The sequence below is a fragment of the Nyctibius grandis genome, chromosome 5 (genome assembly GCF_013368605.1).
Source record: "Nyctibius grandis isolate bNycGra1 chromosome 5, bNycGra1.pri, whole genome shotgun sequence".
In the NCBI taxonomy this organism is placed as follows: Eukaryota; Metazoa; Chordata; class Aves; order Nyctibiiformes; family Nyctibiidae; genus Nyctibius; species Nyctibius grandis.
This window is the reverse complement of record NC_090662.1, coordinates 78,435,112-78,452,114: the sequence shown is the minus strand read 5'-3', so window position 1 is coordinate 78,452,114 and position 17,003 is coordinate 78,435,112. Positions and strand designations below refer to the sequence as shown.

The 17,003-nt window shown below is 37.6% G+C and overlaps 1 protein-coding gene across 1 annotated transcript; it reads right to left on the bottom strand.

Moving 5' to 3' along the window:
• Positions 1-718: 718 nt before the first annotated feature.
• MANSC4 (MANSC domain containing 4) lies at positions 719-7,356 on the bottom strand. Its single transcript, XM_068402386.1, has 3 exons — positions 7,128-7,356; positions 2,372-2,506; positions 719-1,407 (listed from the first exon to the last, which is right to left on the bottom strand). The coding sequence occupies exons 1-3, from the start codon at positions 7,354-7,356 to the stop codon at positions 719-721; spliced, it is 1,053 nt and encodes a 350-aa protein (XP_068258487.1).
• Positions 7,357-17,003: the final 9,647 nt, after the last annotated feature.

The following is a 17,003-nucleotide window of genomic DNA, read 5'->3' as shown; positions in this document are numbered from 1 at the left end:
GTGCTTCGGGGAGGGCTTGAAAAACATTTGAAGTGATTGTTATCAGAAGAGTGAAGTGAAAAGCTGGGAGAAAGTAAAGCATAAAGATTGAATGATCAGATGTTTTGGCATGAGTTAATGGAATTATTCAGTAGTTCTGGGGATGCGGGTTGTTTTGGTGTTTTTCTTTGGAGGGGTAAAGAGTGCTGGCTAAATTGTTTTCTCTTGATGTTAGGGATAAATGGGGAAAAAAGGGCAATCTAGAACTTGGAGAAAAAATGACAGTTTTTATAGAAACAACTAGATCTGAAGCAATTCAAGGATGATTAGAGTTAAGTGATTTTATGATACTATAAAGCTTCAGTCAGTTTTACTGATTGCACTTACACTTAATTTTCTCAGGTTAGTTCAAAATCAGGGGAAAGGATAAGTACAGCTGCAGTGAATCTGCTCTCTTAAATTAGGGACAGCGTATACTGTTTGTTAGGCATTAGTCTGGGTCAGATTATGAACCAAAATGTGCTCGAAAACCCCTGAGAATGCACTGGGAGCTATGAGTATGTATTTCTTACCTAGAGAGACAGGGGATTGTGTCATCTGTTGAGAATTAAATTACAACTGAAAGATTCTGAAACCATCAGTGAAAAAATTATCTTTGATTCTGTAAAAGAAATAAGCTGGTACATACAATTCATTTTTAAAAAGCTATTTGTTCCAAAACAAGGATGGTGGCAGTATTTTACAAATTACCTTTGACAGTAGTATATTTTATGAATTGTCTCGACATTGTTCTTCTTCTCCTTATGGGCTTATACTGACCTCTCCTATTTCTGCAACGCCCTGCTGTGAAAGCAACAGTACAACAGCAAAGGAAGATGAGAGAAGAGCAAAGAACAACAGGAATCAACCAGACACCCAAAGCTGCAGCTTCCCAAGCAGGTGCCTCATTATCCGAAGTATAATTCCTACCACTGTAGCCTTTGGTTTCATTCAAGTGTTGCTTACTGCTGTTCAGACGAGGAGGAGTGGGCATGTGGGATAATAGCTCGGCAGACTTGGATATCAAAGTTGAGTGTGCAGTCTTCTTGTCTGAGCTGGTGATTGACCTAGTTCTTACTGAAGTTGTGCTTGTCCTCTTAGCAAAATGATCATCTGGTGGAAAAGCTTCTGTCCTGGAATAAGTAGTAACTTCATTTTTTTGGACTGTCAGGCTTGTACTGGAGGTGTAAGCGTTTGCTGTTAAGTCATGGCTAACAGTAGAAGATGGAGCTTGGAGCAGAAGAGAACTTGACGTGGTGTTATGATGCTGGCATCTTTCCCACTCGGTGGCCTTTGTGCTGTTTTGCCTTTTGTATTTGTTTGGTGAGGAGTGATTATTTGGCTCTTTGGATGTCAGTTTTTCAAATATAAGAAGATCTGGATCAATCCCTATTAAATAATAAACAATGTTAGTTGATGTGCTAAAAGCTCATCTGCACACCCACCACAGGAGCATACATAGACAACGGCAGGTCAGGGAGCCCAAATACTACCCATTGACACTTTTTGGACTGGGGGTGTCACTGCCTAGGGGTATGGGGCACCTTATGGGCTGCAAGAGAAGTGCATTTTGGGATTGCACAGGACTTACTATGGGATGCTTAGAGAAGGAACCAAAGGTGAGAAAAGGGAGGGATCTAGGCTACTGGGGTGTAGGGAGTCCTGGCCAGCTCTGTGTGTGTGTGTGACAGTCTGCTCCAGCAACTGGAGGGGGGCTGCGCCCTCAGAGGCTCGTACATCCAGGTGCCAGCAACTGGGGAGACAGGCCCAGGGGCAGCTACTGGGCAGACTGAACGAGCCCAGCTGCTGGGGGGATCTGCATTGTACATATCCGTGTATATATGTTTTTTCACTAGCAGATCTCCATCCTGCACAGCCAGAGAAAGCAGGATGAGGCTCTTGGTGCTGCCTGTGTTTGTCTGTCTGCTTTATGCATTTGTCTGTGTTACCCGTGTGGCTGGCTGTATGTATGTTTGTACTTGCGGTATGTATGTGTACTCTTTGTGCGTGTACCTAATGGGAATACATTTTCAGCCTTGCTACTGGTTGGATCTGGGGACATGGAGCAGTGGGCAGTCTCGCCTCTTAGTCTTTCAGATCTGGTATGGTATTTTCCCCAAGCATAGTATTGATTAGGTACTCAGAGCATGAATCCTGAAAGCAGAGTGTATCTTCAAGGTCCTTTCTCAAATACTGAATGGAAGAAAGGGGGGAAGTATTCTTAGAAGTAGGTACATTAATGAAAAAGGAAAAAAGTCTTACACATTTTTAGCACAGCAACTGACCTAGTATAATTTTAACATTTCCTATAGCTGCTATGTTTTAAGCTTTTATAAACGAAATGCTTAGTTACCTGTTGTGATGTTGTACAAAATGACATTGATTCTAGCCTTTAGTATGCAACTTTCCAATGCTGGACAAGACATGTGCAGGCAATTCATATTCTCATGAATAGCTACGTGGTAGAACACTGCTACATTGCAGGAAACTATAAGGCAAAAAGAATAAAGTTGAGCTTATCAGCATAATAAACATTGCATTTTGCATGTTATTACATTATTTAACATCAGAAGATCATTAATACTGGGCAGCTCTATAGTACTTTAAATCTGTGCTTCTCTCATTATCATGCAGACTAATTAAGCACCTAGTCAGTAAAGTAGAACTACTTATAACTATATTCTTATATTAAGAAGAAGGAATAGAATAGCCACCTGAATTCTAAATGTGCCTCTAATAACATAAAATTGTATGCTTTAGCTTGTAGTCCTACCAGTTGCCTTCCTTTACATCTCAGCTGCAGTGAGTGGACCATTTCTAAAAGTAAAGTTATCAAGGAAGACATCTTTGAGATGTTTGCTCTTGTGTAATATACCTGTCTACCTAAAACTGGACCACAACCATTCATTTCACCCAGACTATTAAAAAAACATCCTGAACTACAGTAAGTAAGTGCCATCCTGCCCCGCTGCCAGTTCCCATTTGTTTTCCTTGTTTGCCTTTGGGCTATTGTATTTCTGTGAATAGAGTAGTTTAGACAAGTCTTTATTTATGTTTGGAGGTTCAGTTCTATGTTCTCACATTGGAAATCAAGGTAAAAGTAATAATGAAATCTGCCTGAACAACTTGTCACTGAAACCCAATTTTCAAAAGTATATAGATGCCCAAATCCTAGTGGTTTAAGATTCAGATTGAAAATATATGCTACAATACTTATGGTTAGAGTCACACTATATAAATAGCAAGAAAGTCTTCTTTCAGAGTCTCACCGGACATCAAAATCTGAAGTCAAAATATCAAGTCAAAAGTTAATTTTATTTTATATCAATGTGTTTGGAGCAGGATTAATGATAGGTTTTGTTTCAGTTGTATGAAGTTTTGGGGGGTTTATTTATTTTATTTTACCTGCGTTGAATGTAACCTCCATACCTGAACTAATAACCTGAATGGCTACCTACAATTAAAAAAAGTATTGGCAGAGCAGGGGACACATTCAATAGCAGAAAATACTGTAAATTATTAAAACAGATAAGGAGAACTTTTCTGATACTTATTCTGACTCTCAAGCTTTGCACTTCAGAAAATTGTAGCATACCTTCTGACTCTAAATTGGAAAATTTGTGTATGAAATGAACTTTTAAGATAAGATCTGTGTTTGTCAATGTAACTGTCTAGAACATGTGAATTAACAGGGCTGAAGAGTTGCTTCAGGCAAACAATTGTAAAATAATTCTGTGACTTTTTTTTAATATTGGAAAAGCATTTTAGTTAGTATATTTGTGTAACACCCTTATGAAAAAGCTTTATTTTACATAAATTGTTAGGAAACTACCTAGCTTCATAAATGTATTCTATTTACTTAGGTATTTATTCCAAACATTTTTCTCACATTTGTAAGTAATGAAAATAATTTGTAATACTTCTGCAATGAACAACAGAAAAAGTCATGCAACTCTTTCCTTTTTATGTGCAACTAAAAAAAAAAAAATCCCTAACCTATCTACAAATGAGAAAAGGAAGAAAATACACTAAACCTGTGCTTACTATCTTTTCTGTATTACTTGTATTTTTTCATCTAGTAGCCTCAATACTGCATCATAGATTTAACACAGTAAACACACACCTTGAAAATGTTTTTTCCATCATAATGAACTTACCTGCCCTAAGAGAGAAGCATTATTTTCAAAAAATGTATATGATTAATTGAATACAAATTTGCAACGAAAATGCACTCTGTTTGTCTAAACAATACAAATTCAGCGGCTCTATGGAAGAAAAAATCATGGCAGAAGTGCTGTTACAGAATTTATATTGTCCTGTGGTTTTTAGCTACTTACATAAAAAGATTAAGGTTGTCTGCCTAGCTGAAACAAAACCAGTAATATTTACAAGTGAAACTGGTATCCTAAATTCTAATGATAGCAAGGCTAAGATACGATTTGTCATCAAAGCTAAATCAAGATGATGACTGGCAATTTTTCTTTCACTGATGTAATTTTCATGTCCCCTATTTACCTCTAGTTAGGCTTCATCAGTTTACAGTTCTGTGTCATAGGAACTTGAGCTTAGAGCAGATACTTATGAAAGTAAGACTGGTACAGAGAAGGTTATGATTATCAAAACAGTGGAAGAACATAACTTGTGGAAGACAGAATGATAATCTTACAGGGATTACAGAAAGCGTTGGCTTTATTATATACCAATTGGTTTACATTTTTCTTTAAAAATTAGAAACATTTTGTAGTGTTAGAGAAGCATATTTAGCCAGTACATAACTATTTTAATATACTTCCTGAGGACTACAGGCATTTCTACAGGTGATATATAAAAAAAAATTGGCTTCTACAGATAAACGAATTTAAAATCCAGTGACTATTTTTAAGAAAATAATTCTGAATATAGAAATATTTCTAGGCATCAGTAAACATTTTGCATCATTTTTAGCATAAGTTAAGTTTAAAAGACAAAGCCCTTCAAATATTTCTGTGAAATATCTACGTAGTACTTGCTTTTCTATGATATGGTTTGTTCAGGGATTCTTAAACACTCTGCAAACACTAACAATGTGGTATTATTGAAGTCATTGTTTGAAAAATCACAATTTTCAGGTCTTTGTTCACATTGGTGATTTTTCTTCCAACAGAAAACTGTTCTTCACTTGCATCACATGTAGCAGTATGTACCCTTGCCTTCAGACCCAGGTATACAATGTTCTGAATTTTGTCAAATAATGGATGTTTTGTGCTAATAGTATACTTTATGTTTGGGGTTTTTTTTTAATACTATGCAGGTTTCTGATATAGAGATTATCTTATTTAAGAATATATAAAACACCTATAAATACTTATATTTGTTTGAAGGGAGGAGTGAAATCTTTGAAACCTTTCCAGTTTTCCAAGTTTGTGCAAAGTTCTGTTGTCATTAGAAACTTTTTTTTTTTTGCAAAACGTAATTATAAATGTTTTTCATTTTAATGACTACTTTGCAAGCTTTATGAAAATATTAAATAGTAGGAAAAAATCTCATCTGAAGAACTCGGCTTCTGTGGATATATTCTCTTAGGGATCTGTGATGGATATTATTGCATAAAATCGAGTGAGAAAAATAAGTCACTAAGCTTTTTTTTGGTAAGGAAGGATAGTTCTCTGGTCAGGAAGAAAACTTTAAAAGCATGCTGTAAGATATTTTGCATTAGTTTGGGGAGATAAAAACAACATATTTTATTTCCGGTTTTTAAATTATTTCAAAATTTTTTATCTTGTAAGATTAGCTTTCAGTAACTGTGCTATTACTGAGAATGCAGCAAAGAAAATTCTCATATCAAACTTCTTATCAACATTTCTTGAAATATTAATTAGGACATTTATTGGCAATAGTGATAGTGACTACATCTGTCTCTTTGGTATTATAAGGAAACCAGAAGCTAATTTAAAGCGTACCTTTGAAATGCCACCTAATGTCTCTGTATTTTAGTTAAGATTGTAACAAATTTGTGCTTGACTATGTAACATTATAAAAACAAGATTCCAAGTTACCATTACTTATCTTTGAAAGGTGTCCAGTCCCATATTCTACGAGAAAAAGTTTATTCTCCAAATAGGAAAAACATTGCTGAAATGAATATAATTGTTCTTTCCTTATAATATTTAACAAAGAAGTTGACTCTTACTAGGAATGCTGCTGGCAGTTACGTTGGTTATCTCAGTGTCAGGTTGTCAAGGTCATATTTTTGCTCATAATTCAAAATTTCATCAAAATGTATATTGACTGGTTCTAGTAACTGGTAGCTCACTTTCATTCTCCATATCCAAAAACCTTTCAAGTCTTGTGAGTTTTGTAGTTAAATTTAGGCACCACAGACACACACTTCATGTACACCCATAATTATACTCTTGTAGTGTACCAATGCAATGTGATGTAGAGAAAGTGTAGTCTTGGGTTTAAGACAAGCAATGTGTTTTTTTTGTTTTTATTGCACATCTGAATTTACAAGGCTAGGGAAAAGGCGTTGCCAGCTGAATACCTGCTATTATTTATTACTATAACTTTATTGCTCATCCTAATGTTATACCTGTGTTGTACCAGAAGCATGGTGTAAACAAAGAACAAGAGAGTGCTCTCTCCAAGGAAATGAATATTCTTGTATCTCAGACAAGGCCAAATTGTGTGTTCCTTTCCCCCTCACCATGTCCAAGTCTAGTATCGTACTCCATGAAGAAGAGTCCTGTTGGAATCAGTGTCACCTGGCATTGTCTACAGGAGTAGATGGTGATGGATACTGAAGAGTTATTGTTTTAATGTTAGCATTGCCCACAAACTTTGTAACAGAGATCTAAAATTTCAAAGCAGACCCTAAGATTTTCATGTATTTCTAGTGTAGTCTTCTAGAAAATTCAGATTATCAAATTCCTTTCTATGGGACTGAAGATGGGGAAAAAGTTAAAATGTGCCTCTGCTTTCCTGGCTCAAAAATACATATATCCCAATTTTTTGCATGATTTCTTCTTCAAATGAAGGAATGTTTATACAAAAACTACCCCAAATGTTTTTCCTCATATGTTATGATGCAAATTTTAATGTATGCCACAATCTCGATAATAAACACTCACCATTCCTCAGAAGGCAGCAGGTTCTGCTGCACTGTTGGGGCGAAACTTCTGCATAAATCCTCAGCACCTGGGCTCCTCTCTTCTGTGATTCCTGCAGGTCAATGAGAAGACCTGGGAAGCGCCGGATCCAGCAGTTTTTGTAAAACGTAGTGGGTGAGCAGAGAGAGTCTGACTCCACAGCCAAACCCAGGACCAACAGCACTTCCACTACTGCCACCATCAGAACCATCTCTTCAATGTAATGGGCTTAGTCAGCACACCTTCTCCTCCACAGATGCACTAAAGTTTGGACCAGCATTTTAAGAGACAATCTCTTCGGTGGTGAGGATACTGCCAGTTCTGCCAGGAACATGAGCCAGGGGATGTTTTTTCCAAACAATTCCCATGATGCTGTTTGGGCAGCTGCTGGAAGGAAGCAGCCATTTTATGAGCTACATACAATTATAATAGTTGTTGTTGTTCTCTAACTTAATTATTTGGAGACAGTTTTTGAGAGACAACAGGCACAGGTTGCTTTTAGTCATTCAGAGAACTTGTTTCTGTGGTCCCAAGTTTGTGTTTCTTGTCCTTCTAAGACCAAACTAGGCAGACAGCCTTAATATGTCACGAGTAATGGTAAGCTCAGCATATTGTTTCACCTCAGTTCTGAAAGTATGCAGTACAGTCGCCTGAGAGCAGGTAGGCCTCCCACTTTGTTCAGGCACACTATTACACTCAACACAGAAGAAACAGCTCAGCTTAGTTTCTTAACACTTTTTGAATAATTTGGTGGCTGCAAATACAGTTTCCTTCTTTACTAACATACTGAACTATCTAATTCTGTCTGCCAGCCAGAGGTGGAAATTCGTTCCTCTTCCCTACTCTGTTTTGGTTGCTGGAATAATATGATTTTATTTGTAAAGATCTAGGAATAGATGAATAAGACTGGAGAAGGCTGTAACCTACACTCATCTCCGGACCAGACGGGTAATCAAAAGTCCTGCCTGTAATATGCTTAAGACTATTGAGCAGTCTGTATGGGATTTTCTGCTTATGTTTAAGCTTGGAAAAGGCCTGTGAGCGTGAAAGAAAATACAGTTGGAATATAGGGAGGCAATTTTTCAAGCACCTGGTCTGAAACTTGAAACTCCCAAGTGTTTTGTTTCTTAAAAGGACTCAGTCTGATCCCTGATTCCCACTTCTGTATGCAAGATACCCGCTTCTGTATGCCTTTCATACGTGAGTTAATTTAAATTCAATGGACTATATAGTGAGGTTGAGGGAGTTAGGTAGAAATATGGTTGTCTGCAATAAAAATTGTGTGTTGAATATATAAAAATATTTTAGATGGCATTGTTTTCCCTCAAGATTAGAATCAAGGAATTTCCTCAGTCCTACATGAAGTACAGATCAGTGACATAGAGTGGGCAGGGAGCCTCAAACTCATTTTAATTCTTTAGTTATTATAGCTGGTGTTTGTTTGGCAAAACAAGGCCCTCAGTTTGGAAATGAGCCGACATGTATACAGTTTTGTTCCTTACAGAGCTTCTTGGAAGCTAGCAGAGCTCACAGCAGGTTAACTCCTGTTGATCCAATAGCAAGACCAAGGCATTTATTTATTCAGTGGAACTACTGGCCATAATTAGGAGGATTCCAAATAAATGTCTGTTTTTATGCAGTTTGCATGTCTGTTGTGGGGAGTATGTGAATTCAATTGTAAGAAAAAGCGTAAGTGGGTAATTCTTTAAGCCTCTGTCCTGAAAACCAGCTCTTGGTACATGTTTTGTTTAGTTTTGATAGTTTGATGTGCTTTATTTTTATTTTCATCTCTGTGTGAAAATCACTACTTAAAACCTTAAATATATTTCAATACAGCTGTTAGTTTGCATTCAGTGGACTGTGCAGGGATGTTTTTAGGCATTTATATACCATTGCCACAAGCACTATTGACAGTGCATTTTTCTAAAATTTTTGTTTCAGCTTTCCAAATATTCCAAGGCATCACTTGATATGGGACACGGTCAGAATTTTGAAATATATGCCTGTATTTTGGCATTACCTCCAGCATTTAGTATGAATTTTGGATCTATTTTGTTCTTTAAGACTTGCATACAAAAATGTTGATTCCTGATTACTTTCTTCACTCCTACTCTTCCCATATCTCCAAGAAGAGAAATCCAGGAGATTCTAGATAACTTGGGGAAAACATGCAACCAGAAGATTAAACTGATACAAAACAAAAATTTATATTGAGCAAAGCTGAATATGTCTTTAGTGCATTTAAATAAAAAGAATTACTTGCATGAGAAAAAAATTAGATGTAATAGGTAGCTTTAATGGTGTATGTATTTGTAGTTACATAAAGATTACACTGTCTCAGTTCCTCTGGTTTTGCATGTTTGATGCCTTGCAAAATGTATATGTAGATAACAAATATGTTTACTTCTTCCTTTTCAGAAAAAAAAAATAAAGGACTAGCCTTGTGACCTATTTCAGTTACATGGACCTGAAATACCATACAAGTTCTTTGATTTCAGTGGGACTCTGTCCAGCCATTAAGATAAAGTGCAAGACTGGATGTGAACATGCCTGAGCATCTAGGCATCTTTCAGACCATTCAATAAGTCTTTCTCTGGCACCATGTTTTGAATAAAGTAACAAATTCTCAATTACCTGTTACTTCCATTCAGGCAATCCTCAAACAGGGTGAGAGTACTCACTATGCATAGTATTTAATTATGTATTTGCAAAAATAAGCTTGGGTAAGCAGTCCTGTTGTATACAGATCTATGTGTTTTCAATGTATATTTAGAATATCTTTTTTTGTTTGCCACTGTTTGCCAAGAGACACGTTGCTAGTCTTAGTACCTTCACGTTTTTATTCTGTTCTGCTGCGTGCTTCAACCAAGCAGCCTTTTTTCCTTCTCATTATTTGTCATTCTTTCTCCCTTCTCTATTTCTGAATAAATCATAAGAGCAGGAATAGCTGCAGGGAAACTTTTTATTTAATGAAATATAAAGAGATTGAATAATTAAATAAACGGCTGCTTTAGGCAATTTCCTTTAAAAACTGAAAAGTTTTGTCTATTAAACGCCAGCTTCCCCATAATTTCACTTTGACTTTTCTATGGGAAATGCGTATATATAGAATTTAATGCTGAACTCTTAAATCACAAACATTTTGCAAGAAGGAAATACCCGAGTCTTACCTGCAAACCAGTGACCGACTGTTCCATGTGCTCTGCAAGGAGGGATCAAGAGACTTTTACTGTTAGTCAGGAGTCTCTGGCCAGTATCAGACCAGCACTTCATGTTATTCAGTAATTCTTTTCATCGGTCTTCTCAAATTTCTTCCTGGAAAACAAAAAGGCAATTGCCTGTTCTCTGTGAGAACATGGATGTCTTCGCAGACCCTTCAGTAAAAGAGATATAAATGTACCTGTCACAATGGAAGAGAATTATCTTTTTAATGATTCTTCTTATAAACAGAAACAGTACCTGAAGTTTTCCACCTGGGCTGGCAGTGATAATGGCACAATCCAAGAGCTTCCTAGCACAAAAGATTCATCATCAGGCATTAACTCTTTTTTTGCCAAATATAAAAGCAGACACTTTTTCCATATAAAATAACAGGTATATATTGATATTTGGAAATATATTTAGCTTATATGGAATATATGGTTCTAGTACTCAGAATATGTAAAGACCAGAAAGAGGATCTGTATAGTACAGGAAAGCATTCCTGAAAAGGACTAAAAATGCCAAGGCTTTTGTTCTGTAGTCAGATCAGCCTGTCTAAAACTACACTGCACATTGGCTTTGTTCATGGGTCATCTGTTGTCCACACTGTTACTGTCCCATGCTTCTCTGCTGAACGTCTTGAAGTCCCCTCTCAGCCCTAATGGGGGAGGACAGTCAATGCCCTGAGTCAAGCTGAAGCTTAGGCATTTATGCTGTTTGAACAGCTATGGGAGACAGTGGTGTTACTTGCTATGTCCCAGCCAAGGCTAGTGCCTGTCCCTGATAGTTTCTCCTTTCTTCTGCTCTGAAGTCAGTATGATCACAGAAGGACACATCCCTCATGTAAATGCAGACTAGACAAGAGGGGACAGTTGGGCCTCCTGTCTGTGTCTTCCCTTTCCCAAGTAGATTATAGGACAGAAGGGAGAGATACTCCCTAAGGCCCAAACGTGGCAAAGCAATGCTCCTTGATGCTGCCATGATGATGCAGAAGTAAACAGTGAATGACTGCTGCTAGCCTGTCTCAGGCATGGGAAGAGACCGGTGCTAACTGCGTAAAGCACTTCTCTGCTACACTTAGTCAAGCATGTTAGCTTAAATCATCTATATTTTAGGTTGTCTGACAGAGCAGTTGAAAGATAACAACTACCAGCTGAGAAGTGAGACCAAAGCCTGCAGTTTCCCAGGTGAGGTTTGAACCTGCCTATGTCCTCCTTTGAACATCAGTAAGCTTATTTAATCAAACATGTGGCATAATCCCATGCACTGTCAGCCCTAATCATCACTGCTGAAGTCAGTGGAGCTCTGTGCCTGTGTTGTGCTCCATGTGAGTAAATCGAATTGCAGGCCTGTGTTGAAATCATCTTTATCTTATTTTTTCTTAGATATGTACATGTGTTTTCCCTTTATTACAGCAGTGTTAAGATCAAAATTTTACCTACGTTAAGTATTTTGATAATGCCAGGATATGTCACTGTAACTCTACTATAGTGTAAAAGTTATAAAATACTAATGTAATGAATCATGTAATGAAATGTAAGTACTTTGAAAAAATATCAAAGCAAATTTTTCTGACATTATTGAAATACTGTGCTCACTTTCTTTCTCCTTTAAAATTTCCTTGAAATCAAAACATTCTTGCAAAATGTCTTAAGTCCAACAAAACAGCATTTTTTGAGAGAACTGTTTTGTCAAAAACAGCTATTAGTGGTCAGAGTTTGGTTTGGAGCTATATATCAAGTTTTTAATGAATCTGACCTTCTCCAAGGTTTGGGACAGTTGGGTCCAAGATTCTGGTTTCAGCCCCTTCCCAGCAACATGGTAAAAAGAGGTGAAATATTACAGTTTCAGTTCCTGGGAGTTTGTGCAACCCATTTTTTAAACCCTTGTTTCAAAAGGGCTGCCAGGCCCTGAGATTCTCTTGGAGCTTGGGTTCAAAATAATTCTGGTAAAACCTCTCCATGAAGGCTGGAATCTGTGTGTTCAAACAAAGAGCAACAGAAGTCTTAGCCAGATTAGATTTATACAAATATAAATCTACTGGCATACATATAAACTTGAGCCAAGGTTTATGACAAAAGGCACAATGTTTAGCAAACACTCTAATGAATGAATGCTGATTTATGACAGAACTTGAAACTGGGCAAAGGGGATGGAGTTTCAATATTGTGATTAATTTTATACAGCTGCATACTTAGTGAAAGTCTTCCATGTGGGTTACCATTCATCTCACCTAGTTATTATGTACTAAAATTCAGCTCTGCCTGTCTGCACCAGGATTTAAAAATATATGCTGTTTTAAAAGCACCCAGTTTACTCTCATCTACACAGAGCTTCACAAGAAAATTCTGGCTGGGGATGCTTGATGCATTTGTGCAGAACAAGCATCCCTAACAGGAGGTTCAGCAGCAGGCAGAGCACTCCAGCAGCCTGACCCCCCCATTCAGGTTTCGTCACTTATTTCACCTGAGAGTTTCAAGGAAATTCCTTGCTGGATCTTTGGTGTAAAAACCTCAACAGATGAATGCCAATGTGGTGATTTGCATGCTCATGCCTCCATTCTGCTGCCTGGTGACCGAACTCTTCTCATCATCCACATAGAATGCCCACTAGCTCACAGACTATTGGAACAGCCTTTTTGCTGCCCAGAGAGAGCTCAGTAGCACGTACTTTAGTATCAATCACTCATTGAATTTGACTAAAGCGGGCATAAGTTAAGTATTTGATAATAAATAATCAGTATTCAAAAAAAAATCTGCTCCAAGTATTTTTTCAATAGTGTTACAACATATATTTGCTGCAAGGAATAAATATTAAATAGTACATCAAAAGCAGAAAAATTAAACAGAAAATAATAGGGAATAAAGTCTAAACAAGTGCTATTAGAAATATGAGTGCTTTTTTTTTTTTAATACCATAGCTAATGGCATTGGGTAAGAAGTGCTTTGTTTGGCTGCGAATCTGAAAAAAGAAATTACCTTTATCTAGCACCTGATCCTTCACAAATGATAGAGATTTCAGTTGAAATAAAATTATGCTCCAGTCAGTTCCTCTCAGAAATGCCAAGATCCTTCAGAACACTGATATTTTTAATGCTGAAATACTGCAGGATATTTCCTATGTTCCACAGATCCTTACTTTGTATCCTGTGACAAGGAAAATACTAAATAATGGCAGCAGTTGGTGAATCATTTCCAAAAGACTAATTCCTCTCTTGAGTAATTCCACTTTTACCCAATACACAGTTCCCTGGCAGTACAGTACAGTTCCCTGGCGTCGCAGAGGGAAGAATGTGGCAATTTATATTTTATATTAGATAGCATGTATATTTTAGATATCCCCTGATTCTGTTCCAGTTCACATTTTAGACTAATAAGGCTGAAAGGAATTCGATTTTTCCTTTGCTTTTTGCCCTCTATGATGTGGTCCTTTGCTTAAAGCAATCGGGTTGGTGTTACTTCCTGGTTCTCACATGTTATCCAGTGTCTCTGTGTTGAATCAAGAGGTTTACCTAAAACAAACACAAAACCACTGCAGTCTTCCTTCAGGCACTGTACTGGTGCTTAAGGGTTTGGTTCTCCTCTGCTGCAGACTTTTTGTGTGATCTTGGGTTAGACCCACAAAGAAATTCAGGCTATATTTCATGTACACGTAAACCAGGTTTCCTGCCAAGAAAAGCATTTGTCATTTCCCAGTCACTGGCAGTTCTGTTCCCCCTGCTTTGCTGTGTCTTGTGACCTTACCAGACTGGAGACCCATCCAGCTGACCACATAAAGCCATTGAGTGGCTCACTGAGGAAAAACAAGTGGCAATGGTTTTCTAAGTAAATCTAAGCAGTGTTAAATACTTGCAGTGAATCTAAAGCTTAAGCAGGCTTCAGTCTTAGCACACAGAGCAGGCTTGCACCACCCCTACACACATCCCTCCCCAGTCAGGAAGCATGAGCTGAGCGCCACGCAAAACAGAAAGGGTGCTACTTCTGTCTAGTCATCTCTGGCTTTGCTTTTCCTATCTGTGTTTCCTTGCTTTTGTTATGCTGGAAAAGTCAGAGGGCTGTAGAAAAATATGCCCAGGCAGAGAAAGGGTCAGAAGCTTAGGTTTTCTGTATCATGGTTGAATGGTCTCTTACAATGTAACTTCTGTATAAAAGAGCTTCTTCCATTTCCAAGTCTTTCTAAAAGAAAAGAGTGATCTCTCTTCAGCCTTGGAAATAATTCAGGCACCAAGCACAGGAAAAAGTGTCTAGACTGTGAATCCCAAGAAGAAATGGCCATCTCAGCTCTAGAGAGCCCTTATTGACACTCTCTGGTGCCTTCCTGCTAATTTGTTGGCACTTCAGAATCCTTTACCTTGAGCTAAATTTGTCTCTTAGACAGTGTAGAGTGAGACCTGAAGTACCTAAAATAGGCTTGAAGATTTGACTGCAGCAGCCAAACTCTAAAAGCTAGGTATTTAAAAGCTGAGCATAGTTACCCTTGTCATCCTCTCTGTGTAAATGTCTTGTTCTTCAGGGTATATTCTTTTATCATGCACTCATTTAATAGCTACCATGATGCAAACTTGTTTTCATGCTGTTTCATGCTTCAGCATGTTCTTAAAGAGTGATAGATGGTCTTTGATATTTGTTTCAAAGATCATGCAAGTCTTTTATGGCTTTTAACTACAGATTTTGACTTTGTAGCTCTAGCACTAGTTCCATTTTTAACTCTGGAAAATACACTTCTTACTCTCTTAAGATCAACCAAGATGATTGCTGGTGAAACAGCAAGATCTTTTCTTTGATTCCACTATAATAATATGTATTATTGATCTTAGCATAAAACAATATAACTGTGGATTGGGAGACAGATGAAATTATCTGTACAAATATGGAACACAAAGGTAGTCCTTGCCTTGGTGCATTTGCAGTGTAAGTACTATATCAGCACACCGTACAGACTGACTGATTAGTGTAGTAAAAACACAAGGGAACTGCCCTGTCAGCATGCTCTGACTTAACGCAATTGCCCAGTCCTAAGCCTGGATAAAGCACAGACAGTTGACAATCAGCCTAGTAAAAACAATTGGTTAAGGAAACAGATTTAGGCTTTTTGCAAAAGTGGCCATTCAACAAAGAGTACTGCTGACCCCTTGTGCGTGTGACAGCTCCTGATGAAAGCTCCAGAAGTCAGTGCACTCAAAAGTTTGCTGGCAGGAGGAAAATACTTACTAGCACATGACAGAACTGATCCAGTTTATTAAAACCCTCATGGACTGTGAGGAAGATGGACTTGAAATCCTTGGCAGGGTGGCAGGTGCAGGCACACAGGCAGCAGAAGAAACATTCCATCTATCCAGGCTGTGGTGTCAACACTATGAGGGAACAGAACTTACCATAACTGACTACATGAAAAAAAATCACTCACCAATTAGAAGCTAACTTACCAACACATCAAACATATGAGACTTCAAAACAGATGTCTAAAGATGGCAATCATACCACCGTGTTGGCAATCATACTATATTCCAACAGGGGAGCTTAATGGCCACGACAAACACGAGCTCTGTTTACCTCTGAAGTATGAATGATTGCAATTACTTGAAATGTCTGCCTATGGGAATTAAAGTACAAGAAGGAAATACAGGTTGGACTCTTAGTGAAGTGGTGAGACACTTGTGTGTGATGATCTTTTCAAGGCTGAACCTGAGGCAGAAAAAAAACCCAACAGCCAGTGCTGAGACTGAAGCTCCAGCTAGGTGTAAGAAAGTCAAAGAGCCAAAAGGTGCAGTGCTTCATCAAGAAGAGAAGACAGGAAAGCAGAATTTGAAAATTAGTTAAATATTGAGGGAGAATGAAAGAGAAACACAAAACAAGCAAAGAGTGAAACTCATTAGTAAGAAAGAGAAAACAACCTAGCTAGAGACTGAAGCTGCTGAAGAGAGCTCTTTGGAACTGGTTGAAATCCTATATAAAAGGATTTCAGAACACGAAATGGGCCCTTCAAAAGCAAGATGATGAAAATGCTTTGAAGTGAGGTGGAAAACAAAAATGGACAGAAATCTACCGCACCTCAACAATTGCTTTTATAAAAGTCAGCAGAAGAGAACACCTGTAACTCTGAGTTTGGCATTCATGTCATCTGTATGGGCTAGAGTGAAGAAGCTGAAGATTAACAAAATAGAGAGAGGATAATTTCATAGAGGAAATGCTGAAAAGCAAACCACACTGTCTTCTATTAAAAAAAAAAAAAAAAGAAAGGAAGAAAGAAGGCGAACAGTTTAATACCATTCTGAAAAGTTTTAACAGTTGGGTCAAATGATCCCCTCTGAGTAGTGGAAATAGGGAGTTGTCTGAAAACTAAGTAATCTGCAATAACTGGAGATGACTCACATTACTGCTAAAGGGAAAGATTTTCTATGGTCTGTAATACATGGGGTGAAAGAAATATATTTATAAAGATAAAAAATATAAAATATTTTTAAAGTCTTTATGGCAGACTTCCTCATTTGTTTCAGCAGTTTGTTCTTTTTTTTTTTTTAAAAAAAAAAAGGACTGTCATTATGTTTCAAGACTGCAACCAGGCAAACAGCAAAACAGTCACTTTATCCATGCCCAAGATACTCAGTTATAAATTTGCTCTTTCCTTGTTCATGTCAAACAAACTCAGGGCCCTGGT

What these genes read in the sequence shown, in the direction of transcription:
- MANSC4 (XM_068402386.1), bottom strand. Translation starts at nt 7,356, where the DNA reads ATGGTTCTGATGGTGGCAGTAGTGGAAGTGCTGTTGGTCCTGGGTTTG. An exon ending in CTGCTGCCTTCTGAGGAATG is followed by an intron (nt 2,507 to 7,127) that starts GTGAGTGTTTAT and finishes TTTGCCTTATAG; the next exon opens with TTTCCTGCAATGTAGCAGTG. An exon ending in TTTGTACAACATCACAACAG is followed by an intron (nt 1,408 to 2,371) that starts GTAACTAAGCAT and finishes ATTATTTAATAG; the next exon opens with GGATTGATCCAGATCTTCTT.